We start from the raw sequence: 27,292 nt of genomic DNA on the forward strand, positions 1-27,292 counted from the left end.
CTGGCTAATGTTTGCCATATCCTGTGGCATCCTCTGCAGCTGTTTTCAGTGGATTCTCACTGGTAGGTAAGTCTCACATCTCTGGTAGTGATCCTGGGTTGATTTCCCTCTACAAATGGGGCATGATCAGTTGTCTTTACTCCATAGAGATTCCTCTTGTTCATGCACTCTCTTGCAACCCCCACTTCCCACCCTGCATCTATACTTTTGAAAATATATTTCATGTTATTTTTCTACTTGGAAACAGAGGGAAAATCCAAATTCTTAACTCACAGCACAATGTTTCTTGAATGACAGAAGTCTTCCAAGTGTGGAGTGTATTGAACCTCCCTTTTCTACTTCCTTAACACTACCCTTCGTTTTTACCACTACCCTTTTTCAGCAAACAAGTGACTTCATTCCATTTTCAACCTACTTGTATCCTGAAGCATCTGGCATAGTTAACACTCCTATCTTGCCTTCATCAGCAAATATGTAGTGAGTCTCTGTCACACGCTAGGAGCCAGGGAGACCAGTGTCAAGAGATATCCTGGAACAAATGCCTTCTAAACTCAGATACAATTATTAGTGAATCCATGAAATGTTGAGAATGTTTCAAGCTGAGGGCAAACATGCGGAAAGACATATAGTTGAGAGGAAATTAGCCTAGAGGTATTTTAGTTTGGCTGGAGGCTGGAATTCAAGGTAGGTTAAGTCAAGAGACTAAACTCAAAATGTAAGTAGGCACTGCTTAGGACTCCGTCTGCCATATTAAACATTTAGATAATATTTTGAGGCCACATATCTTAGTGTATGTGGCCATTAAAATGCTTTAAGTAGGAAATTCAGATGAGCAGATTTGTATTTTAGAAAAAGGTGGATTCAAATTTTAAAAATATGTTGCAGGGCAAATCTCGGAAGATGAGAACAATGAGTAGGTTAATAAAGGAATTAATGAGGGTTCTGAACTAAGACTTTAATGGAAAAGACAGAGACAAATGTATGCATTTGTGATAAGTAATATGTCAAAAGATGAACTTGGGTTTCTGAATGAATAGTGGCTTTGTTCACTGAGATAGATAATACACAAGAATGAGCAGGTATGGAGGGAAAAGATGACAAGCTGAGTTTGAATTTACACATAATGAATTTTAAGGCATGGCGAGATATCTGATTGAAAATGACCAGAAGATCTTTGGGAGATTAGGAAAGAGATCCTAGTTCAAGCCACAAAGGAATAAATATTTTACCAGGATTTCTTACTTAGGTATCATTGATGAGCTTTAAGTTCTTAAGTCCCTGAAACTGTATGCACATTTTTGTGTGTGTGTGCAGGTGAATATGCAGCGTGCCTAACTTATTTTCCCTCCTTCTCTTATTCCCCACCCCATGTAAAATATGACAGCTGTCTTTTGCAAGTATCTTTATTCTTTTATTATTCATTTTATTTTCATATAAATTAACATCCTAGAAAAATTGAAATAGAAACACTAAATACAGTATTGCACATAGCGATCTTTGTTAAATGCCCTATTATTTCATTGGAGAATGGTAATATACACACTGGAGGGACTGAAGGGGACAGGAAGACTACAAAACAATAGAAAAAAAACCACTGCTGTTTCTTTGCACTTAAACTACAAACTAAAAAGTAAGAGACCATACTTTACATAAATACAAACAATTATGATTTAGAACATTGTTTTTCTTAAGTTGCTTTCCATAATTGGTTTGCAAGAGCAATAAATTCTCCCCTTTATCCACAACTGTAACTTGCAACGAAGATCATTAAAAGTAATGGAAAAAAACACCCAGCTCATACAAAACCATCACAATGCATTATGAGCTGACCCAAGTCATTATATGACTTCAGTAAAAAAAATGACCATTTTCTTTCACAAATATATAGTTATGGAGAGCAACCCAAGAGTTGGGAAAGCACTGATTATAAACGGTTCTTAAATTTTAAAATAGAAAATTTATACTTAGACATGAAACTGATACAAACAATTCACTAGAAATAACATTTTACCCATATGTCTAAATGCTGTGATGTGGAGGACTGGTTGTCAGTAGAAAGGAAAGTGTTTTTGCTGCGACGAGGAATATTCTCACAACAGTGAATTTTAGTTAATGTTTAGCATGTTGAGAATTAGTGCAGATACTGCCTCTTACACATGCTGTTTTGGTCTATCGGTATAATACCATAAACTTTTACAAAAAGAAAAGGTGTCAAATTCTCCACTGGTCTAGTACTTTTGCATTTTTATATGAATATACAGTAAAATTCAACAATTAGTGAACTGTCTAGAAAACAAAAAGATTATGCAAGAGGTCAAGAAGAAACATGAGCAGAATGACGGTAGTTTCCCTCCCACTCTCAGGTCAGCTGAATTTTGTGAAAGTCGTTGCAATGACTCATTTTCATTCTGCTTTTCATTGTTCAAGTTTTCATGCTTATCTTTGCTTTCTGAAAACAAATACACCAGATAAAAGTTTTAGTTAGAAAGAACTTTTAAAAATGGAAAGAATTTAGAGTAGCCTAAAAAAGACCTTTTCATTTGGATCAAATTCTGTGGGACAAGGTTAAAGGTCTACCAGTCCATAAAGGAAAAAAGTATAAGTGGGATCTGTGTTATCTTTGAGCACTTTTATCAAGACAAATCGCCAAATACTTTTGAGAAAAAAAAAAGTTTTAAAAATTTAACTTCTAACCAATATGAGAGGGTGTCAAACTCTCCATTCTCATCCTCAATCCTACATGCAAATACATGAATATGAAAACTGAAGTGGCTGCTTCACTTCATGGTAAATGTACTCTAATTATCTTCTGTACTCATAATAGCAAGATTGAGGTTCACTAATAAGTAACTATTCCTCCGCATTCAATACAGTTATAAGACTGAATCATCAGACAGGAGCAGAAGATAAGCTGAACTATCATGTAGTAGTTATCATTAGATAAGATCATTTTGATACAGAGAAACTGAAGGGACAACTGCTTCTAAATGAAGATATAATTCCTAACTTTTTTAAAAAACAGGGTTATTTAATCATATCCCAATTTGGGTTATTTTAATGTCTTTTCCCTTTAGACTACATTAGACTAATTCAATTTAGAATGGTCCTATCTTAAGGCCTAACTCAACTTTTCATTTAAAACATTTACTTACACGGTGGTACCAAGTGATAATCCCTCAAAACAGTCAACAAAATATCTTCAGTATCACAAGGAAAAGCCTTGTCATTTTAACCAAGCCCTTCCCTCCCAGGGTGGACAACCTGGCATTTTGTTTTAAAGCGGGGAGTGGGCAAGCAGGAAACTTAAATGAGCTTGTTAAACTCTGTCTCTGGACTGACCACTCTCCGGCAGCCAACTCTGCCGAGCCATCTGTGGATATAAACGGGGTCTGGGCACCCTGGGCAAAGCGTCGCACTGCTCTTGGCGCTTCCCACCAACTTTACATCCCAGTGGATCTAATCCAATTAGAATGATCACTCGTGGCTCAAATACAGCCTCTGCCGTGATCTGTGTGTAACAAAGAAAGTGAAAGATGGTCTCCCCACCCTGCCCCTGCCAACATGCACATATCCACATAAATGCACACCCTCAGTACATTCAGTAGATTTATCTTAATTTTTTTTTTTTTTTTTTTTTGAGACAAAGTCTCACTCTGTCGCCAGGCTGGAGTGCAGTGTCGCAATCTTGGCTCACTGCAATCTCCACCTCCCAGGTTCAAGCGATTCCTCTGCCTCAGCTTCCCAAGTAGCTGGGACTACAGGCACACACCACCATGCCCGGCTAATTGTTTGTATTTTAGTAGAGACAGGCTTTCATCACGTTGGGCAGGAAGGCCTCGATCGCCTGACCTCATGACCCGCCCACCTCGGCCTCTCAAAGTGCTGGAATTACAGGCATGAGCCACCACCCCCAGCCCAATTCTTAAGTTTTGAATAATCAATATCAAGACTCTTAGCCTTCTGGGCCTGATTAAAGGCATAAGGAAAAGGAGATTCTTGAAGTCAGAAGCTCCTTATTTATTCACACTTAGTAGAAAAATAATTAAAATATTATGAGTTTGTATATACTATGAAAATAGGATTTAAAAGCCAAAGAAAATAACAAGTTAAAAATCAGTAATACTTACAATTCCAGAGTCATGTCTTGGTTTTATTTTATAAAGTGATTTTCCCTTCTTCTGTCTACACACCTCTTCGGCTTCTTTTACTCTGATGGGGAGAAGACACATGTATTTAAACAAAACCTACTTAGATCACCTCATTCTACCTTATAATAAGTGAGCAAACCTCAACTCAATAAAGATTTGAATTACTGCAGAAAATAATACAATACACAGAAGAATGTTATCTGACATTTGAATTGAAAGCCTCAACTGTTACAGCTACAGAGGCTAATTTATCTAGGAGTTCTTAACTTGGAATCATAGTATGATTGAATGGAGTAATATACAAACACATAAGAATTTCTATGCAGAGTGTGTATGCATTTCATCCTATATAAAAGGAATCTTATATACAAGTAAATAATGAAATACCCCTCATTGTCAGCTGAGAGTATGAAATTGATTCTATTATATAAATAGGATTGGCACCATGACGTAAGTTAGAAGCATTAGAATAATTAAAGAGTATCACAGCCAGGGTGGAGTAGCTCATGCCTGCAATCCCAGCACTTTGGGATGCCAAGGCGGGTGAATTGCTTGAGCCCAGGAGTTCCAGACCAGCATGGGCAACAGAGTGAGACCCTGACTCCACAAAAAATACAAAAACGTAGCCGGGCATGGTGGTGCGTGCCCTGCAGTGAGCTGTGATCAGCACCTCTGCACTCTAGCCTGGGCAACAGTGAGACCCTCTCCCCTGCCACCCCCCACCAAAAAAAAAGTGTCACGTAAAAATTTACATGTCGGCTGGGCGCGGTGGCTCATGCCTGTAATCCCAGCAGTTTGGGAGACTGAGGCAGGCGGATCACAAGGTCAGGAGATCGAGACCATCCTGGCTAACACAGTGAAATCCCATCTCTACTAAAAATACAAAAAAAATTAGCTGGGTGTGGTGGCAGGTGCCTACAGTCTCAGGTACTCGGGGGCTGAGGCAGGGGAATGGTGTGAACCCAGGAGGCTGAGCTTGCAGTGAGCCGAGATGGCACCACTGCACTTGTGCCACTGCACTCCAGCCTGGGTGACAGAGCGAGACTCCGTCTCAAAAAAAAATAAAAAGAAAATTTACATGCCATGCTTACTTAAAATTATTTCAGATTAACTTCCTATACCACACACACTCATGCATACAAATCACTTGCAATAAATACTTGAGCAGTTTCTAAAAACTGAGCTTCATCTAGCATGGGAACCAATCATTTGATAACAAAAAAGAGAGTGAGCAGTAATAACATTTTCATGTTTCTAGTATTTCTTGTTAAGCATATATGACAAGGAAAACAACATTGAACTGACCAGAGGTATAGTTAAAAGAAGATGCTATTTGGAGCGAAGTCCTGTATGAAGTTGTGGCTCTGCTATTTGACACTGGTGATGTTCTTGTACCCCTGAACCTCCCTATTCCCTCACAGAGTGAAAAGTTTCCATTACATATTAAATTATCTTCATTATCACTGCACAGAGTTGCAAAGACGGAGTAAAATTTTATTTAAAAAGTTCTTCATGCATTGTAAAAGGCTATAAAATTTATTATTGTTTTAATTAAACAAATAGTAAGAAATCTGTAAATTGGATTTTTTTTAATAAAAAGGGGAGCTATGACAAGGAAAATAATCTATCAGGTAAAATTTATTTTGTATTACTGTGACTTTTCCTTGGGAATTAAAAATGAATTATTTCTGGAGAAACCAAAGAGGCTATGGCTTGATCTTGATAAAATGCATTTCATATAGACCTTATAGCCTGATTTCCTGAAAGAAGTGAATTATAAATATATTTCTTGATGCCTGTGGCAAAAAATCTAATGACAGAATTCATCTCCTTTACAACTAAATCAATTCCTCTTTTTAAACAATAGAATGAAACAAACAACTCAGTATTGCAGCTATAAGATTGATGTTATAGTTTATATTAAAGCATGACAAATGAAAGTAACTCTTTTCAGATATAAAATGCCTGCCTGGTTGATATTGTTAGCAATTCCAGAAAATGATGACAACTTAGAAGATACTTCATTGTTACCACTTTTATTACTTTTCACCCAAGCCATAAATTGCCTTTAATCCTTCCTCTAAACATTTGAAGATAAAAACATTTTCTTTATAACAAACTAAGGATTGCAGCATCCCCATCTCCCTCTGAAACAGCTACCAGTAAATTTAAGTTGAAGTATTTGGATAGGGAATTAAGGAAACTGGTTTTTTTTTTTTTTTCAGCACTTAGCCAAAATCCAGTGGATCTCCTCTTAAATTTACTTGGAGCTTTTTAAAGCATTTTGTGGCATTCCAATAAAATGTACTTTACAAGTATTTAGATCCGCAAAGCATCTTAATTTTCTCCCAATCCTATTTATTTTGTTCTCAAAACACATTTTTGTAAGGATCACAGGAAGCCGAGTCTAATACAAACATTTTTAATTTTACACAAAAACATCCAGTCATTCCTTACGGCAGAGACCACAAAAACTGAGGAGAATTTGCATCGGAGGCCTCACAAGATCTTTCAGCTCATCCATTCATTTTTCAGTCATTTCTGAAGCATTAGCTCGAGGTCCAGCACTAGGCACAGCTCAACATTATAGGGACAATGAAATTCAATGTCTAGTAGGAGAGAGATACTCATGAGCAAGTAAATGACAATGTTGCATTAAGAGCAACCACCCAGGTTCGTATAAGGTACAACTGTGTCCTGGAGGAGGATCCTGGGTCGGAAGGCAGGGGTTACAGAGATCTTTCTGGAGTAAGCGACTGCCGAGCCTTGTTTAACAGGCACATCTTAATCGTTTATACTTCTCTTGGAAAAGGAAAATGGATTGAACATGAAAGAATAACATATAAAGGTTGAGTAAGAGTCAAGAAACAGCAAACTGAGCTTCAAGAACTATGAACAGTTCTCCTTTCTGCTGCCATAGGATTCCTGTTTGGAGGCAAGAGTTCCAACTGGTTTTCAGGTTTATGCCTCGGTTTCTTATGTGTGTGACTAGGATGAGTCAGTCACCTCACTCTAAGCGCCTCTAGTTATGCACACATAAATGACCTGGGCAGCTGGAAAACTGAACCCCAGAACCTTGAATATAGTTCCTCTTCTAATTTCGGAGCAGGAAATTCATGGAGAAATTGTTAAAATGCAGCTCTCTAGGCCTATTCTTAGGTATTCTGATTTAGTCACTCTGGGATGCTTTCAGAAGTGGCATCTGGCAGAACCTGGTGTAGGTGGCCTGTAAGGACCACCCTGAGAAAGGGTGCCCTGGAACTGAGGCATTAACACTCCCTGAAGCCCCAGCGGTGCTGCCAGACCCCCAAAACAACGACACTTCCTCAGTCCCCACTCTTGTACCAGATCGCAAACCCAAACCACATCAACTTGCTCCTGAGTCTCACTCCTCCTAAGCTTCCCAGCAAATGTTGCTGCTTCCAAAAGCCAATTTTATTTCAACAAAACTCTGACAACAAGACATTTTTCCACACTTTCGGCAGGAAAAAAGAATGTGTCCCTGGAGGTCGACTATGTTGCCAGAGTTGGCAGAAATAAGAAAAATAATGAGGGAGAAGTCGGTACGAAGACAGCCTGAGCCAGCTGCCAACATTCGATCTTCCTACTTGGGCTCTCCATTTGGTTTACGGTGGCAGATTTCATCAGCTGCCACTCTGAGTCTATTGAGTAACTGTTTGTACGTGTTCCATCCTCTTTCTCTCCTGCCTCACTCCTCATTCAGTGATGCCTAACATTTCTTAAACTAAGTAGAAAAAAGATGGTCATGTCACAACCAGACTTGAAAGGCTTTTAGTGAAAAGGCATGGTGGAGATAACATTTCAAACAATAAATTAAAATGACCAATATGTCCTGTTTGGGAAGGAGGAGAAAGTAAAAAGAGGGACAATACCTCATTGATAGAGTGAGAAAGCAATCACCATGAAGAGGGAAGTGTATCCTGAGAGAGGAAACCAGAGCAGGGCTGAAGATGGTCAAAAGGCTTCCAGACTGTGTCTGCACTTGAGTTTAACTTCTAATCCTGGTGGGGGTCTATGGAATGCTGTTCAGAGACACAGCTCTGTGCATGATTCATGAAGATATATATATATACGTATATATGTGTGTGTGCATATGTATGCGTGTGTGTGCATATGTACACGTGTGTGCATATGTACACGTGTGTGCATATGTATACGTGTGTGCATATGTATACGTGTGTGTGCATATGATATGTGTGTGTGAATACACACACACACACATATATATATATTTTAGTGGATGCATTCACACAAAGGGGGACTACCAGGGCATTTGTGAATCAAGATTTCACCCTATTAGAGAACTAAAAAGGGAAGTAAAAAGTTTAAGATGACATCTGTGATAGGCTCGTTTTAACAGTTGCAACTTCTAATTAGCAATCCAGATAACAGAAGGAAAATATGAGCAAAACCAAACCATATGATACTGAAAAGAAACTTCATTCATCACTTTTAGTGACTTTGGGGAAAAAAAATCAACACAGAAAGCAGAGACTAGAAAACAGGAAATGTAGCATTATCTTTTAGATGGAAGAGATGGATACTAAATGGTAGATAATGGCTATAAAACTTGATGTTTATTTTAATATTTTACAATATCTTTTATTGTCTATGAAACTTCAGAAACAAAACTACGCTGAATAAATTTCAAAGGTAAGTCCTCATCCCTTACATGGAGGACCAAGAGTCACGAAAAGAATATGAGGCATTCTGTATCTTTTAAGGGATAATTTAATTATGGGAAATAACCAAAGAGCATATGGAATCAGGTTTGGTAAACAGAGTAGGTGACCAATGTGAGTAAAATAAATTTCATCTCGAAGCAAACTTTCCTTCTAGCAATGCTCAGAAACAGTGAGATTAATCAATGAATGTGTAATTCCCAGATAATGGAAACTTGTCCCCTTTACGGTACTATCTTTGTATAACCAATTTTGAATAGTCTTTCTTGAAACAAATTAAACTTTTCTCTCTCTTAAAGAAATGGAAGGCCTGGTGTGGTGGCTCACGCCTGTAATCCCAGCACTTTGGGAGGCTGAGGAGGGTGGATCACAAGGTCAGGAGTTTGAGACCAGCCTGGCCAACATGGTGAAACCCCGTCTCTACTAAAAATACAAAAATTAGCCAGGCGTGGTGGTGGGTGCCTGTAATCCCAGCTATTCAGAGGCTGAGGCTGGAGAATTGCTTGAATCTGGGAGGCGGAGGTTGCAGTGAGCCGAGATCATGCCATTGCACTCCAGCCTGGGCAATAGAGTGAGACTCTGTCTCAAAAAAAAAAAAAAAAAAAAAAAGGAACGATTTAACTTTTAGTTGATGGCCCATGTTCATCATTGGACACATCACTGTTGTAATGTGCTGTAATACAGGGCCCCTTCCTAAGGACTAAGGCCTCCTGAGATATGTAAGGCAGTCTGCCCAGTCCCTGACCCAACACTGTACTTTGCCGGTTTTGTTTGTACTTATTATGTCTTCTGTTTCTTCTTAGGATGATAGGCTGTGATCGCTTCTTGATAGAGCCAGCATGCCTACCTTAAGCAGAAACTCTATTTCCTTTTCACAATCTCTGTCTTCTCTAGAGAAAGCCAGATGACTAAGCTAATTAATTAGAGCAGCAGGACTCCGAGTTTGTTTCTAACAAAACGAATGGAGTTCCTGGGCTTACAGGCAGTAATTTCAGTTGTCGCAGGCTTCTCCCCAGCCCCCAGCTCCCACATACTTCCTTGTTCACAGTCGCACCTAGAGAAGGTTAGGGAAGCCCCAAAGGCTGACTTACAGATAGGCAGGGAATCGCGGCTCCACATTTCAAAGAATACAAGATTCTAAGCTATTGCATCCTCCAGCTGGCTTATTCAGCAGGTTCCCATAAAGATAGAGTAATGCTGGAACGAATATAAAACCTGAAATTCAAGCTTCTCAAGGTAAAAAAAGTGTGAAATTGTCGATTGGTAATGACAGAGTTTGCGATGCTACAGAGAACTACCTCTGGGAGGTGTGAAGCATTTGGTGAGGAATATGACTATAAGGTTATTCCTCAGCTGAAGCTGTTTTCTAGGTCTTGGGCAAAAATGACCATATGAATATAAAACATCTTTACTTATTAAAACTTAAGTTCAAATTTACCTTTAAAAAAATCTTTATAATAAATTTATTTTCCAAAAATAAAGTTGTAAATGTCACTTAAAGAGAAGCTAAATAAATTTTGAAACATCTATATAAATTTTTACTCCTTACAAGCAAACATTCTAAGTGGTAACAGCTTCATTTGGTTAGGGCATTAAGCATAAAAGTAAGTTCTTAAGAAAAGAAAAATTTGAGTCTAGGAAAATTAGACTATTTTTAAGGTTTATAATATCAGAGAGGAATATGTGAGAGAATAAAAAATACTTTTCATTACAGAATTTGTTAAAACTTGTTTTAAATTCCTGTTATTTTTATTTTGGTATTTTTCAAAACCAACAAAAAGTTTCTCCCATTTTGGCCTCACTGTAACTGGGCTCATTTACATTAAGGGTTATTTTAAACAACGACAGCGGTTTCTCATTTCTCTCCTAATAAAGATGTATTTTTCTCTACACTCTCCCTACGTAACCCCAGACCCATTTATTGTCAGGCAAACATATACAAAAGTTCAGTGTGATTAAGTTTAAAAATGGTTTGTGAGATGAAGAAGGGAGATACACTCTGGCATAGATACAGAGAAAAGAAACCAGACATCCCTGCAGCCCGCTCTGCAGGCAGAATATCTTCATCCACCTTTCAGACCGAAAGCCAAGCTGGCCACAGTCTTATCAGGGAAACAGACATGCTTTCATCATTCAATCGAATAAGAAAGGGAGCCACTTTTCTGCCACTAAACATTAATAGCTTGGTCTAAATAAGTATCTGTGGCAGACGGTTTCATTTCCTGCTGGCTGCAGCTCGGCTTGCTGGAAGTAGCCCTGTTCGCCTATGGAATCTCCCAGCATGGGAGAGGTTAAGTGCATTGTGGAGCTGGGATGTCACAGGTCTGAGGTTCTGATAGAGCAGAGAGGGATCTGCTAACAGTAAACAAAAAGCAGATAGAATGATCGTTACTACCAGTTCACAATATTCTTTACTAAACCATAACACCATCAGGTCTGCTAAGAAATTTAAAGCTTTTTTACCCAAAAGTAGAGGGAGAGAAAAAAGAGAAAGACAGACAGACAGACAGACAGACAGACAGACAGACAGACAGACACACACACACACACACACACACACACACACACACACACACACACGGAGGCATAAGGTGGGGAGTGTGTGGGGAGGAGAGAGAGAGGTGGTGGAGATTCTAGACAAAGGCTGGTTAGAAGAGCCAGCCTAGGAGCTGTGAGTCTTTCTCTCCAGGTAAAGACAGAAGTGAGTATTAGATGTCTTGTGGAATTAAGGTGATCTGGGGAAGTTTATTTGATGTCTTTTGGAATTAAAGGTGATTTGGTGAAGTTTATTACTAGCTCTCTGTTCTCTCCTTTGTAACCTCAGTGACTTAAAATACACACATACAAAACCATAAAACCCCTGAGATATACTGGAAACAAAATCAACCCCAAGTCACTTATCATTATCTCAAAGAAAAAAAACTTACAAGGCTTCCTCAGGCACCTATTTATAAATCTCATCACTGAGAATCTCTGACTTTCTCAGAGAAAACACTGCGCTTGCACCCCAAATGATTAGGAATCAGAACTCGAACGAGCACAAAGTAGTTCCTAACATGAAGAAAATCAAGCTTTAAAAACATCTTTGAGCTGCTTCATGCAAGTGTCAGCCCTGGAGGGACTACAGGAATGTGGCTCAGTAATGGACAGTGCAGAAGTAGGACATCGTGCTGTGGGGTCCGGAGGGGTCTGCCCCCAGCTCCCTGGGGATCCGGGGCCAGCACGGATGCCTTACACACATCGTATTCCTTTCCCTTCACAGTAACACATGAAGCAAACCTGCCACTTTTATCAACAATAGGAGCCGAATTTTACAGAATACGCATAGTCCAAAATCTAGGACTCCTTGACAATTAGATAAGTATCTATACTTATGTTCCAAAAACCACAGATGTATTCCTCCCATGAACATAAAATTAATGCACAGATATTCTGTGTATCTGTGTTTCCTGAAACCATTTTTTTGTCGGGTCTACGTGGGTGAAAAGAGCTGAGAGGATCATTTACTCATAAGAAAACACACTCGACCAATCAAATTAATTCCCTGGGGGCTAAATCTCTTTGATGACTGTCAAAGATTCTATAAGATGCAGAACACTGTGACTCATGGGTGAGCTCCCTCAGAAATGAAGAACTCTCCCCCATAATTTTAGAATGGCTATAGATTAGTAACGATGGGTGTGGACGAACGCTGCTGTGCACTCATTTTAAACCAACAAAACAAATAAACTGTACACACACAAATCATCCCACACATCTGCCTCTTTCTGTGTTTAGTCACAAAAAGCCACCAGTAACCTCCTTTAACTGGCAAATCTACTTGTTGATTTCTAGTCTTTACTCTTCACCATGCTCACGATTCTGAAATGGTTAACTAGTCCCTAATCCCTAATTTTTAATTTTTTTTTTTCAATGGAGTATCCCTCTGTCACCCAGACTGGAGTACAGTAGCATGATCTCAGCTCACTACAACCTCTGCCTCGTAGGTTCAAATGATTCTCATGCCTCAGCCTCCCGAGTAGCTGGGAGCACAGGTGTGCCCCACCATGCCTGGCTAATTTTTGTGTTTTAACTAGAGACGGGGCTTCACCACGTTGGCCAGGCTGGTCTCGAACTCCTGGCCTCAGATGATCCACCCACCTCAGCCTCCCAGAGTCCTGGGATTATAGGCACGAGCCACCAGGCCTGGCCACTGGTCCCTAATTCTTGACAACTCACTTATCCTTCAGTTTTCAGAGAACTTCTGAGTTTTCCAACTATCTTTCTGGACATGTTTCCTTAATCTCTTCTGTTGCTTATTTATTAAGCTTCCTTTCAAATGTCATGCTTTCCCTCCAGGACTCTAATCTGGCCTCCATAGTATCTGTAGGAATTTTCCACTTTGTAATTCTAACTACCACTTCTGCGCTGAAGACTCTTAGATCCAATCCTCTAGCCTTGACCTTTCTCCCAAGCTCTAGGTGCTAGAGGACATTCTCCTTCCTCTCACCCACCTGGGCCTTGGTTAAGAGCATAACCATTCAAAACCATCCATCCACTTCCTTGATAAACCTCTGAATCTTTTCTCTCCCTCTTCCCCACCCCTTCTATGCATACGCAAAGAGTTAACAAGTTCTGTTATTCTTCAGTAATGACGTTAAAATCTGTCTCAACCTTTCTAATTCCACTGTCCCTGTTTTTCAAGCCTTCTCACGTCCCCTGAACCAGTGCCATACCCTGCAGACTCGCCTCCATGTGTGAAATCTATCCATCCTTTACAAACACGGGAATCATCTGAGCCACTTACTCATTTGCCAAGCAAAGATTGTTTAAAGTTCCTTAGCAAGGTCTGCGAGGCCATTTGCAGACTGGCTCCAACTCACCTAATCTCCCCTTATTCTCTGTAATGTTCCCTGGGCTCCAGCAATACAGAAGCACCTCCCAGTCCTATGAGATGTCTCTGCTAATCTGTTCCCCTGGGACTGCCTACTCATTTTTCCTTTTCCTGTGCTCTCCCATGAGGCCTTTCAGGTTACGCTCAAAATTAGCTTCCTATAGGAAACGTATCTGACCCTCCAGGCAAGCTTATTTGCGTAATCCTCTAAGCTTTCACATACTTTTTCCCCCCCCCAGATTTTCACTTTAAGGATGACTTCTGACTATTTATCTGTGTCTTTACTGTGCTAAATAGTAAGATCCTTGAGTTGAGGAGTCATGTATAGTCATCTTTATATTTCCAGGGCATTACATTAAAGCTCACACAAGCAAGTATTCACTAGATGTTTAAAAAATAGCTGACTAAATGAATGGATGATGATGCACAGTAAAACGACGATTAAGCTTAAAAAATCACAGAGATAAATTCTGGTAAACAACTAGGCTTAGATTGAAATCACTTGTTTTTTGCCTCCTTCTTCCGGTGAACTCTTCAGCAATGTGTCTGCATGTCCAATTTACATTTTGAGTAAACTACTAAGGATTTTATTGGACTTGACCTTTGAGTTTACTGACTTGCTGCTATAATTCCATCTGTAAATAACAATTTAGTTTCAATGAACGTACATAAAATTTAAAGTACAAAATATTTAGGGCATTATGTTTTCTTCTATCTTATAGAAGAACTAATGTCTTCAATACATGACCATTAGGAGACTGTAAGGATACAGCAAGAAATCACGTCAACCTAGCCTCACTAACTCCTAGGTTAGGAGACATATATGTAATATATTTTCATTCCAAAAAATCATTTAAAGACTCTCTCATGGGGTATCTGTGGACCAGAAAGAGAAATGATGGCTACATGAGAGGGTACCTAGATGAATTTACAATGAACAAATATGCTCAAGGAAGATAACAGATTGACTTTATATACAGTTATGTTCCTTTTTTAAAGAGTGTCTCATTGAGGAAGGTTGAAATATAATCAACTGGTAAAATTTATATAGATATTGTTTTAATCTGAGAACAGGGAAAGCTGTCCTGGCATTCATAGATACCCAGAAAAAGGCCTGGGTTGATTTTTTATTTGAAGAAAATGACTATTTACAGTGGGACAGTGGTGTGCAGAGACAGTGGGCATATCATGTGCACCATCTCATTTGACCACCTTGTGACCAAACATGAGTGATGCCACCATCCTATTTTAGAGATGAGCAGGCTGGGGCTCAGAGAGCCTCTTGAGGTCACGCGATAGAAGAATGAAGAAGAGAACCCAGATGTGGTTAACTCCACAGTCTGCACTCTTTCCATATCACAATAGCACTAAAAAGGGGACAAAATCATGGGCTTAAATGTCTAGCCATTATTACTATGAAAATGATATTCCTACAGTGGAAAGTAGATTTGAATAGATGACTTGCAATGTATCTCCCAAGTTCAATATCCATTTCCCTTTAGAGAGCACCCACAGAATAAGCATCTTAAAAGATGTAATGCAATGTAAGCACCCTGAAGGCAGAGAGTGCCTTTTCTCTCTCTATTCCATGCCCAGCACGGCACCTGGCTCATCACAATAGCAGCTAACACCAAGACCTTATAATGTGCCAAATGCGGAGCTAGGAGAGCTTACAGATAACCATCTCCTTTAAATTTCGCAGTAACCCCCTAAGGTAGATATTGTTGTTGTCCAACTTTTACAGATGATGAAACTGACACTTAAAATGGCCAAATTACCTGTTCAGGATCACACACTGATTTGTGGCAGACTTGTAGTAGTTCAAGTCCAGACACACATCATGTACTTCCAGAGCGTACGCTTTCATCATTGCACTATTTTCTCTCACAATGCACACACATAGGAAGGATAAAAAGCGGGAATACAGGATGCAAGAAGGAAGGCAGGCAAACAGCAAGGCAGGAATGCAGGTAAGCGGAGAGCTTGCGGTTTGAACTATATGCACCTTTTTATTATCTGAGACCCAGAACAATGGCTCTTAAACTTCACTGCGTGTAGGAATCACCTGAAAGGCTTGTTAAAACACAGATTGCTGGTTTCTACCCCCATAATCAGCAGGCCCAGAGTGGGAGTTCAAGAATGTATAATTCTAACAAGTCCCCAGGTGATGGTGACAATGTTTGTCCAGGAGAACATTTTGAAAACCTCTGTTTGGAGGTAGCATAACATAGCATAATATTTGGGAAAATTAAACAAACAAAAACAATATTTACATTGTTTAATGAATATGTGATTATCAGAATCTTTTTAATATTTTATGTACTTTCTTGCTTATATCAATATATGCATTTACATTTAACGCATATTATATATACATTATATATTTATGTTAATTATATTCATTTACATGTATTTTATTTATTTATGTTTCTATTTACTTACAAGTCCAAGTCTTTTCTTTTTTTTGAGACAGAGTTTTGCTCTGTCACCCAGGCAGGAGTGCAGTGGCATGATCTTGGCTCACTGGGGTTCAAGCGATTCTTGTACCTTAGCCTTCCAAGGAGCTGGGATTACAGGCACCTGCCACCACGCCCGGCTAAGTTTTGTATTTTTAGTAGAGACGGCATTTCACCATGTTTCTCAGGCTGGTCTCGAACTCCTGACCTCAGGTGATATGCCTGCCTTGGCCTCTCAAAGTGCTGGCGTTACAGGCGTGAGCCACCACGCTTGGCCTACAATCATTTGATTCTGAAAGACTGAATCTTTTACAACACTGAAGATATTATTTTAAAAGAGAAACTAGAAAAGTGGATGCATGTCTTTTAGCAAATACAGAGGAGAAGTTCTAATTGAATAATTGGACAAATTTTGAACTCTTTTCAAGCAAAAGTAGTCATGGAAACACAGTGGGCTATAGCGTTCATCTTTGGAAAAGAAAAGCATGTAAGATTCATCCGGAGAAGAAAAAACAACCATCACATTCTCCTGACTCTAATTTCTAGGAGGAATTTTTGACACGATTGTCTAAATAAAGGATGTGAATTGTAGTCAGTATAAATCTGAAAATGTAGAAGACACAGACATTTTCCAATGGCCAATTTTTTCCTTCCCACACAAATCCTCAATGAAAACTGAGACGAAACTTTAACTTGGTGAAAGCATTTCTGGGGAGAGTAATGCTTACAAACACTTCAAGTATGCCATGTAGTTTTTCGGTGATCTAATCTCATATGGGGTTAAAAATGAAACATCTAGAAGAAAGGACAGTTAGCATACTTCCTCTACAATCTTTTTTTTTTTTTTTTTTTTAGAGACAGAGTCTTGTTCTGTCACCCAGGCTGGAGTGCAGTGGCATGATAGCAGCTCACTGCAACTTCCACCTCCCAGGTTCAAGAGATTCTTCTGCCTCAGCCTCCTGAGTAGCTGGAACTACAGGTGCATGCCACCACACCCAGCTAATATTTGTATTTTTAGTAGGATGGGGTTTCACCATATCAGCCAGGCTGGTCTCAAACTCCTGACCTCGTGATCCGCCCACCTCAGCCTCCCAAAGTGCTGGGATTACAGGCGTGAGCCACTGCGCCTGGCCTACAATCTTAAATCACAATCACAAGCGTGTCCAGTGAATAGCAATCAGAGGTGGCTAGCATCTCAGACAAATCCTGGAACTGTGATGGTCTGTGCTGATAAGGAAGGAAAACACAATTGCTTGAGGGGGTAGATGAGTAAACAGCAAGGTTCACACTCCATTTTGTAAATAAAGAGCCTGAATTCTATTCTGTAAAATTTAGAGTAGCTTTCTTTCTCATTCTTCTGCAAGGAGTTTAATATGGGATCTGAAAACAGATGAGAAATCTGAAAGGTACTATTAAGAGCTTTTTTCAATGCTCAGATGATATGCTTAAGTCTCTGAAAACAGGAAGATTTTTGTTCATATACATGTTAGGATTTTAAAGCTTCTAATCACATTGGTCATCACTAATATTTTTAAGTCTCTGACATAGAAAAAAAAGAGTTTGGTTTTTTTCTGCATCTTGTAGTAGAGATGATTTTAATTCCATGTCAGACTTGGATTTTCATGGTATTTACAAAAGCAGCTCACTTGATACGCCCTTTGGTCCTATAAGAATGACCATATTCTTTCTGTACATTTTAAGAATGTTTTAGGTTTCCTTAACAAAATAGTAAAACAACAATCACTGGTTCCACAAACTTAACGATAGTAAATAAAAAAAAATACTCCTGCCGTACATGATGGTTGAAGCTATTATAAAATTGCATCTGACAGCCAGATTCATCTTTTATTATCGGAGAATAGTGCTGTTTATTACATTTGACATTTTTCATGCAAACATCCTTTTACTATTTCCACCTGTGTTAAGATATTTTCTTAATCTTAGTGATTTTTGTTTCAAATAGCTCAGAAAAGTTTTTTATTAAAGCCAGTGAGATATAAAGTTAAGCTCTATTGGTTCTAACAACACTGTAGTTTCTGACACTTCTCTAGCCACGATGATGTGTATGGATCATTTGTATCCTATTTTTGTTTAGTAAGACTTTTTTGGTCAGGCTATGGGGTGGGAGAACTTAAGGGCTTTTAAACATAGAAATTACTTTATAGAGAGTTTATGCAATTTCCTCCCTGCAAAACTCATAAAAGAGTACAACAAAGCTATTTATATCATAATAATTTGGAATTATGCCAGAGGAAGAATGGCTTAATTAAGGGATAAGATGTGGGAGATACAAGTCAGGAATGAATCAAGGAAACACACATATTAAGAGAGAACAAAGGTCACAATTTTTCCTTTACTGGATCATTTCTACCCAGTGACACATACGCTGTTTATCCCAGCACCAAAAATAAACACAAAAACAAAACCCTAATTCCCTTGCCCTCCTGCTAGCTTTCCTTTCCATTGTGACCCTTTACATATACCAATGCCTCAAGAGCGTTACCTAGAGTCACTGCCCCAGCTTCCTGTGCTCCCAGTTAATCAGACATCTGTCCCTAACCAGTCAACAGAGACTACTCTTGTGGATGTCACTCATTCACCCAAGATCCCAAATCAGGTCAGTTCTCAGTCCTCATCTTTCTCACCCTAGCACTAGCAGTAGTGTGCACGGTTCTTCCTCGATACCCTCCTTCTTAAAGGCCTGACCTCACTTGGCCCACTAGGCTACATAGTCTGGCCCCAATGCTCCCTCTCTGAATTCATCTTCTACCTCTCAACTCTCACTCACTCTGCTCCAGCCACTTTGGGGACTTGACTAAACATGCTCCTTCCTTGAGCTTTGCATGCGATGCTTGATCCATCTGGAAGGTTCTTTCTTCAGATATCCATTAGCTTATTCCCTCATCTCCGAGTCCCTGCTTAGACATCACCTCTCAGAGGCACTGTCTGGCTAATTTATATAAAATAAACCACCTCCCATAGCTGTCTTCTCTTTGCCCTGCTCTGTTTTTCCTTGGAGCTTCGCTGTATATTTATTGATGGTCTGGACCTCCCTTCTATAATGTAAGCTCCACCAGGGCAGGAATTTGGTTTTATTCACAACTCCACTGCCTAGTATAGACACTTAATAAGTACATACTGAAGGACCTCAGGGAAGTATGCAGACAAGTCATACATTCGTAGTGAAGCATGCAGAAGTGGTGCTTACAGTTTGAAGAATGTGGAAGGTGGCAGTACGGGGAACGATTAGAGAGGAAAATGGAAATTGGAATGAAAATGCTCTTGACTTGCCATTCCCCTCATGCTTCCCAGGATTTGTCTCAGGATATCCATTCCTTAGAGAATCTACCTTAGGTTGGAGAACATTGATTTTGAAGTTGTCCAGCTTAGAGAATTTTTCCTAGAGCAAGAGGTGTGAAGGGTCTGGCCTGCCAACTTTGGGAAGTGGTAAGTTGAGAGGTGTAATCTGTTGTATAAATCATAGTACCAGTGCTGGTACAGCTGAACTATCAGATGATGAGGCCCAGGGTGAGCGGGAAGCTAAATGAATCAGAAAAGTCCAAGAGACTCCAAAACAATGAACAGGACAAAGGGTTTATGTCAGGGCAATATAAAACCTGGTAGAATCTTCATAGCGAACCTTAAATATCAGATTTATTACATGGAACAAAGGATTGGATTTATCTGTGCGGTTCTAGAGAGGGCAGAATGAGGGCCAGTGAGTACGTAGTTCAGTCGGCCAGCCATTCATTCTGCCAGTGAGTACGTAGTTCAGTCGGCCAGCCATTCATTCTATCATCCTTTACCCCAAATTCCTAGGGCTTTGAAGGATTTTAGAATTCAGCACTCTTCCGCCGGGTGCAGTGGCTCACGCCTATGATTCCAGCACTTTGGGAGGCCGAGGTGTGTGAATCACCTGAGGTCGGGAGTTCGCGACCAGTCTGACCAACATGGAGAAACCCTGTCTCTACTAAAAATACAAAGTTAGCCGGGCATGGTGGCGCATGCCTGTAATCCCAGCTACCGGGGACGCTGAGGCAGGAGAATCACTTGAACTCGGGAGGCAGAGGTTGTGGTGAGCCGAGATCGTGCCATTGCGCTCCAGCCTGGGCAACAAGAGCAAAACTCCGTCTCAAATAAAAAAATAAATAAAAACAATTCAGAACGTTTCCAGTTTCAGATAGGAATATGGAGCATAACACTATCAAAAGGGTCTGACATAGCATGGAATCAATGTTTGATTAAACACACTGATATTTCTGTAAGTATATGAACACTCACACTATAGAACGAGTAAAGACTGTACATAGCCTCATGAAAGTTGAGTGTTGCTGACAGATAAATTTGCCACAAAAATATGAATAAGCTTTCGGTTTCTGAGGTTTTTGGGTCTCAAAACTGTAGGTAAGAGATTATGGGTCTGGACTATAAAATTAGGAATAAAACTGTATCTATTATAATAATTATCCCCAAAGTGTGTAGACTCCATTATTCCTGTTAGAGAAGTCATAATCAGGTAGAAAATGACAAATGACTACTAGTGATTAAGAATATTTGGATATGAACATGTCGCTCTTACCTTTTCTGAGATCATTATGCAACTTATAATTATTATTATTATTTTTGAGACAGTCTCGCTCCGTCACCCAGGCTGGAGTGCAGTGGTGTGATCTTGGCTCACTGTGGCCTCTGCCTCCTGGGTTCAAGCAAATCTCCTGTCTCAGCCTCCCGAGCAGCTGGGACTACAGGTGCCTGTCACCACGCCTGGCTAATTTTTGTATTTTTATAGAGATGGGGTTTCACTTTGTTGGTCAGGCTGGTCTCGAATTCCTGTTCTCAGGTGCTCCACCCTCCTCAGCCTCCCAAAGTGCTGGGATTACAGGCATGAGCCACCAAGCCCAGCCTATTATTATTTTTTTAGAGACAGAGTCTTGCTCTGTTGCCTAGGCCGGAATACAGTATCATGAGCATAGCTCACTATAACCTCAAACTCCTAGGCTCAAGTGATCCTCCCACCTCAGCCTCCTAAGTAGCTGGTAGTAATAGCAGTAATTTCTAAAGCACCAATGGTACTAATTTTAGTAGCACCTGTGATGGGCTAGTCACTGCGTTGGGACTTTTGTACTTAATGTCATTAGCAGCATCAATACCATCTTCAGCAATTGTTATCTCAACTGTAGTGTGCCTCCTGGTGGTACACTACAGGCATGTGCCACCACACCCAGCTAACTTTTTATTTTATTTTTTGTAGAGATGGGGATCTTGCGATGTTTTCTAGGCTGGTCTGGAACTCCTAGCCTGAAGTAACCCTCCTGCCCCGGTGAGCCACCACACCTGGCCGAAACTCACTTTTAATAATTATTAATGAATAGTAAAGTATATCTTATATGGAAGTCAACACATTTCCTCTTTACTATTATGCACCAGCTTTCCGATGGTCATGTTCTCACCTCTCTTAAGCTAAGAGGTTGTGCAGAGTCCCTGGTTCTCATTTGAATGTCTGGGACACACTAGTGGATTGTAATCAGTGGCAAAGTGTGCTGTGAGTGATTTGACTTTTTTTTTTTTTAATAATAAAGTAGAGAGCTTTTAAACGTAGGAGCCAAGCTTTCCTCATAATAACATCACTTTGCTAACTTGGGTTTGTATTCTTTCTTGAATGGTTGTGTCATTTCCAGTCACTCCTCATCTAACCATCTGTCCATTCATTTGTTGGCCCATGACATTAAAAAACAATAGCTTTTCCACCTTTATCTTGAATTTGCCATCAATATTATGTAGCCTCAAGTTCAGGCTCCATACCCTGTGCTCTGGTGCTGCTACTTGGGTCTGGCTTTCTATTTTCAATGCTCCCAGCCCCTTCTCTATCCCTAACTCCAACCTCTGTGTTTCTATGCTATGTTGACAGCTTTGCTTAATGCTTAACTAAGAAGAACAAGATGTGTAAAGAGGGCAAAAGAGGCACAATCCTTGTCCTTTAAAAGACCTCAACACAACACTACTATAAATAGGAGATCTATAATCTAAAGGATTGGAAGCCATATATATTTATTTTTTTCTTTAGAGTGAAAGTCTCACTCCATCACCGAGGCTGAAGTGCAGTGGTGCGATCTCAGCTCATTGCAACCTCTGCCTCCTGGGTTCAGGTGAGCCTCATGCCTCAGCCTCCTGAGTAGCTGGGATTACAAGTGGGTATCATCATGCCCCGCTAATTTTTGTATTTTTAGTAGATATGGGGTTTTGCCATGTTGGCCAGGCTGGTCTTGAACTCCTGACCTCAAGTGATCTACCTGCCTCAGCCTCCCAAAGTGCTGGGATTAAAGGCATGAGCCACCATTCCTGGCCCCAAAGCCATATCTTAATGAAGAATGATGCTCAGCAAGAGTGAGTTGATTTGGTGGAGACAAAAAAGAGAGAAAACGCCATGATTGCTACGGATCCACAGTGAAGAAAGCACAGGGTTCCATGGTAAGAATATTTTAAAATATTAAGTGGCGGATCATGCTGCTAATACAAAAAGATATGAACTCCCTCATAGAGAAGTTATTTCCAGTGACTTTTACCTTCTATGTGTTCTATGCCTTCCATTTTTAAGCACCATTATTCTTCCTCATCTCTATGCTTCATTAATACCCACTCTCATTCTCCTCCTTTTCCAAGCTCTTCCTCATTCTGTCCAGTTCTTCCTCAATGTTTTATTCATGGAGAGAAAAACATTGGGCTCATTTATAATAATAGTAGTAATTTCCAAAACACCATTGGTACTAATTTTAATAGTCGGCACCTGTGATGAACTAGGCACTGTGTTGGGACTATGACACTTAATATAATTAACAGCCTCAATACCATGTACTTTAGTGATTGATATGTCGATTGTTTAAATTAGAAAACTGAAGTTCACTAAGATTAAATAACTGCCCAAGGTCAAAGGGCTTATCATTGGTAATGCTTCGCTTCATGTTTGGGAATACAAACCTAAGGAAGGGTGGCTGGTAGAATAGAATTATGTGGGGTTTGGCTTCTATGAATTTATTTAGTGCTAAATCTTTCTCATAGTAAGTTTATTGCTTTTCAAACAACGTTAATATATTAATGATAATGGCAGCAACTAACATTAACTAAGAAGTTTCTATATGTGAAAGCGTGTGCTAAATGTTTTATACTCTGTGTCTCCTTTAATTTACTTCAGCAATTGGGTGCGTATAGTACCTTCATTTTACAAATGGGGAAACAGGTTCAGAGAGTACATTAATTTGTCAAGGGTTACATGGGTGTTCTCAGAGATATACATCAAATCCAGGTCTTTTTAACCTACAAGCACGTGCTCTTGCTACATACCTTATTCAGCCTTTGTAAAACGAAAACACTAAGAAAACTAATCAGAGGTTGTAGGAAATAAACTTGTGTACATACTCAGTATAGAATTATGAGTGCTTCTGTCATAAAAACAGCACATGAATTTAAGAATGTATTAATATCTACAGCTAGTCAGACGTTTAAAATGAAAGCTACTGAGTTATCTGTGAGCACCTGAAATTCCCTTAACTGATGAAATCTCTTAACTGATGAAATCTCTTAACTGATGACATACTTTTTTCTACCATTTTTTCTACTTTTTTCATACTTTTTCCTTTTTATGCCTCATTTTATTTACTTCCCCTGAACACTTGGAAAAATTTAAAGTGGCCAAATGGAATTTTATCACTTTCCAAAAATATTCACCTTTAGGCCACAGGAATTTGAACCTAGAGGTTAATTTTAAAAAATAAACCCGTCTCGTAAAGTTAAGATCTAGGAATACACTTTTATTTCTGATAAAATTTTTGCAAAAATATATATTATCTAAATATAATGATCATTGGAATATTTTAAAGATTAAAGAGTTAGTACTTTTACCTCTGTCCTTTTTCCTTGTTCAATACATTTTAGAGGCTCATCTCGGAACCATTTTTTTCTGACTAATTAAAGGAGTGGGGATTCTTGCCTGTCAACTTTCACTTCGGGGTATTTGAAATTCTAAATGAATGCCTAAGTCATGAATATTCAATATATTCTTTTGAAAAAGAGTGAACGGCTATATAACTAAATTTTCTATTTATTTATTTTTTTGAGACACAGTCTTGCTCTGTCGCCCAGGCTGGAGTGCGGTGGTGTGATCTCGGCTCACTGCAACCCCTGCCTCCCAGGTTCAAGTGATTCTCCTGCCTCAGCCTCCTGAGTAGCTGGGACTACAGGTGAGTGCCACCACACCTGGCTAATTTTTTTGTATTTTTAGTAGAGACAGGGTTTCACTGTGTTAGCCGGGACGGTCTCGATCTCCTGACCTTGTGATCTGCCCACCTCAGCCTCCCAATATATAACTGAATTTTAAGTTTTTTTATTTTCAGAGTCATGGTAAATGCAGCCCACTTTAGATGCCCATTATAAAACAAGAGAAATATTAATAGTGCTAAAATAACAAAGCAAAATACTAAATCATTAATACAATGACAGATACTATCTGTTTATTTAAAAATGAACCCAACACTACACTTCCTTCATGTCTCACTGCTGGTGCTGCTACCCACTATTTTACTATATCAGGCTTATCAGCACACTTTCTTCTATTGCTCTAGTAGTTCTACTCTCAGTGACTCCTAAGTCAGTGGAGACAGAGGTCATCTTTAGGTTAATGAAACTCAGGGGATGAGGCCCCTGTTGGGGAGCAGGGAGTGGGCCTCTCTAACGTGGCTTGCTGGCATTTCCTCCTGGGGAACACGCCAATCATCTCATTTCCCAGCTCATCCCCAGAACCACTGCAGGGGCAGAATATTGTAAAGCCCAAAAAGAGTTGGTACTGACCTAATGACGCTGGTTCTATTCTGCTCACAGCAAAACAGCTACAGACTCAGCCAACACACCTGTAATTCTGGCCTCCTCAAGACAATTTTTTTTTTTTTTTGAGATGGAGTCTTGCTCTGTCGCCCAGTCTAGAGTGCAGTGGTGTGATCTCGGCTCACTGCACCCTCCACCTCCCAGGTTCAACTGATTCCCCTGCCTCAGCCTCATGAGTGGCTGGGATTACAGGTACCCACCACCGCGCCCAGCTAATTTTTGTATTTTTAGTAGAGACAGCGTTTCGCCATCTTGTCCAGGCTGGTCTCAAACTCTTGACCTCGTGATCCACCCGCCTCGGCCTCCCAAAGCGCTAGGATTACAGGTGTGAGCCACTGCACCCGGCCAAGACAAATGCTTTTAAAAATTAGTATTTCCTTACAAAAAACCAGACAACTTGAATCTGCATATAACTCCAAGGGATAGGGCTGAATTCCTTTCTGACCGTACAGTAGCACAAGGATACCTACCTCTGTTGTCCTGTTAACCTTCATTTCATCTTTGCCAGGTATAACCATTAGCTAATTCCACACAACGCCATGGTGGAGGTGGCTTGCCCTAGGAACGGTCTGCGTGCCCTTTCTGTAAAGGCAGAAGTGGCATCTTTCAGGATGACCCTCCCTCTGTAAGGCACAGCTGTCCAGACAGAACTTTATATAGCTCAGCATCAAGTTTTAAATCATTCAAAAAAGAAATGTGCAAGGAGACATACCAGCCTTTCTCCAGAGAGAGATCAATGAGCTATGGAGCCACATTGGCCAGGAGCACGTTCTTTCATCTAGATACAGAGCATGACGCTCGGGTGCCAGCCTCACTGCTGGCCCTAAAGGAAGGGAGCGACCTCTATAATCAATCGGAGGTGGAACGTGGCTGGGGCCGGGTGGGAGAGGATGGAGACCATGCTAAAAGATTAGTTAGGGAATGTTTAGTATTACCAACAAGATAAAATGACAGATGAGGTTGATTACATAAAGTGTTCAGACTTAGAAAGACATTCAAGGTATCTGGGATCCTAGGTGTTTTATTACAGATCTTAGGAAACAAAAGCAAAGTAAATCGAAATAGAATGAAATGAAATGAAAATGCTCATAGGCTTCATATAAGACAATATTCAAAGCGATTCTGCAGACAGACCTCTGTTGTATTCATAATCTAATCTATGTATTAATAAATTATAGTTATAATTAGAAAGCCTAATTGTAAAACAAAAATGTTTTACATTATTTTAGGAATTATATTAGCTGTAATGCTGTTTTCATTTATTTGGCTCTGCAGAATTATTACTCTTAAAAATTGCAAATTCATAGGTCCTAAAACACCAAGAATTTTAGAATTTAATTTTGATGTGACATTATAATAAGTGTATGAGAAATGGGGAGACATTGGTCAAAGAATACTTATAACTTTGAGTTATAAAATGAACAAGTCTAAAGACCTAATGTACAGCACAGTACCTATAATAATAATAATAATATGTATTGTACACTTAAAACCTGCTAAGATAACAGATCTTAAAGATCTTAAGTATTCTTACCGCAAAAAGTTAATGGATATATTAATGCTTAATTGTGATAAGTACTTAACAATGTATATCAAGACATCACATTTTTAACCTTATGCATATAATTTTTATTTGTCAATTAAGCCTCAATAAATCTGGAAAATGAAATAGCATATATATGTAATAATTTAAATAATGATGATGACAATTTACATGTCCCTTTAAGGAGGAACAAATTGTATACAATAGCTTTTCACATAAACCGAAGAACTCCAAGCTACATGATCCTAACTTGCCATGATGATTGTGGTTTAATCGATGGAAACTTGAATGAACTAGAAGTGTCAATATCCAAGACCACACTGTAATTCTATAGCCAGTTCTTCAGCATCAGCATGGTTAATCTTCACTGGGTATCTGCTCGCTAGAAAGTACCATATCAAAGGTCTGTCTCTAGTATTGTCTGCCTTAAACAAAAGTTTCCTTTCCACGGGCTCAAAATTCTTCTCATGACCTAGCAGCTGCCCATGGTTCAAGTTTCTAAGGCCAACCTTGTATGGCAAGCAAAAAGCCTGAGCGGTGACTTGGTCAGAAGGCCATGGAGTGGGGCCCAGTGTCAGTAAGCAGAAAGTCACAGGAAAGGCAGGGAAAGTGGGTACCAGGGGGCATAGGGATTCTGGAGAGAGGGTGAAGTGTTCATTAAACAGAAGTGAAAGATGTAAATCTTTACCCATAGC

The 27,292-nt window shown here is 39.6% G+C and overlaps 1 protein-coding gene across 5 annotated transcripts in view; it reads right to left on the reverse strand.

The window, feature by feature from the left end:
• Nucleotides 1-1,389: 1,389 nt before the first annotated feature.
• The window catches only part of FMN2 (formin 2), a 391,989-nt gene continuing 366,086 nt past the window's right edge, over nt 1,390-27,292 (reverse strand). For all 5 annotated transcript variants that reach the window (XM_063594698.1, XM_055098129.2, XM_055098105.2 and 2 more), the window contains 2 exons: nt 4,128-4,209; nt 1,390-2,449 (listed from right to left, as the gene is read on the reverse strand). In XM_063594698.1, coding sequence (XP_063450768.1) covers nt 2,423-2,449; nt 4,128-4,209 — 109 coding nt within the window. In that variant the 3' untranslated portion in view covers nt 1,390-2,422. The remainder of the gene's footprint in view (nt 2,450-4,127; nt 4,210-27,292) is intronic.

This window comes from Pan paniscus, chromosome 1, assembly GCF_029289425.2.
Source record: "Pan paniscus chromosome 1, NHGRI_mPanPan1-v2.0_pri, whole genome shotgun sequence".
NCBI classification, from domain to species: domain Eukaryota; kingdom Metazoa; phylum Chordata; class Mammalia; order Primates; family Hominidae; genus Pan; species Pan paniscus.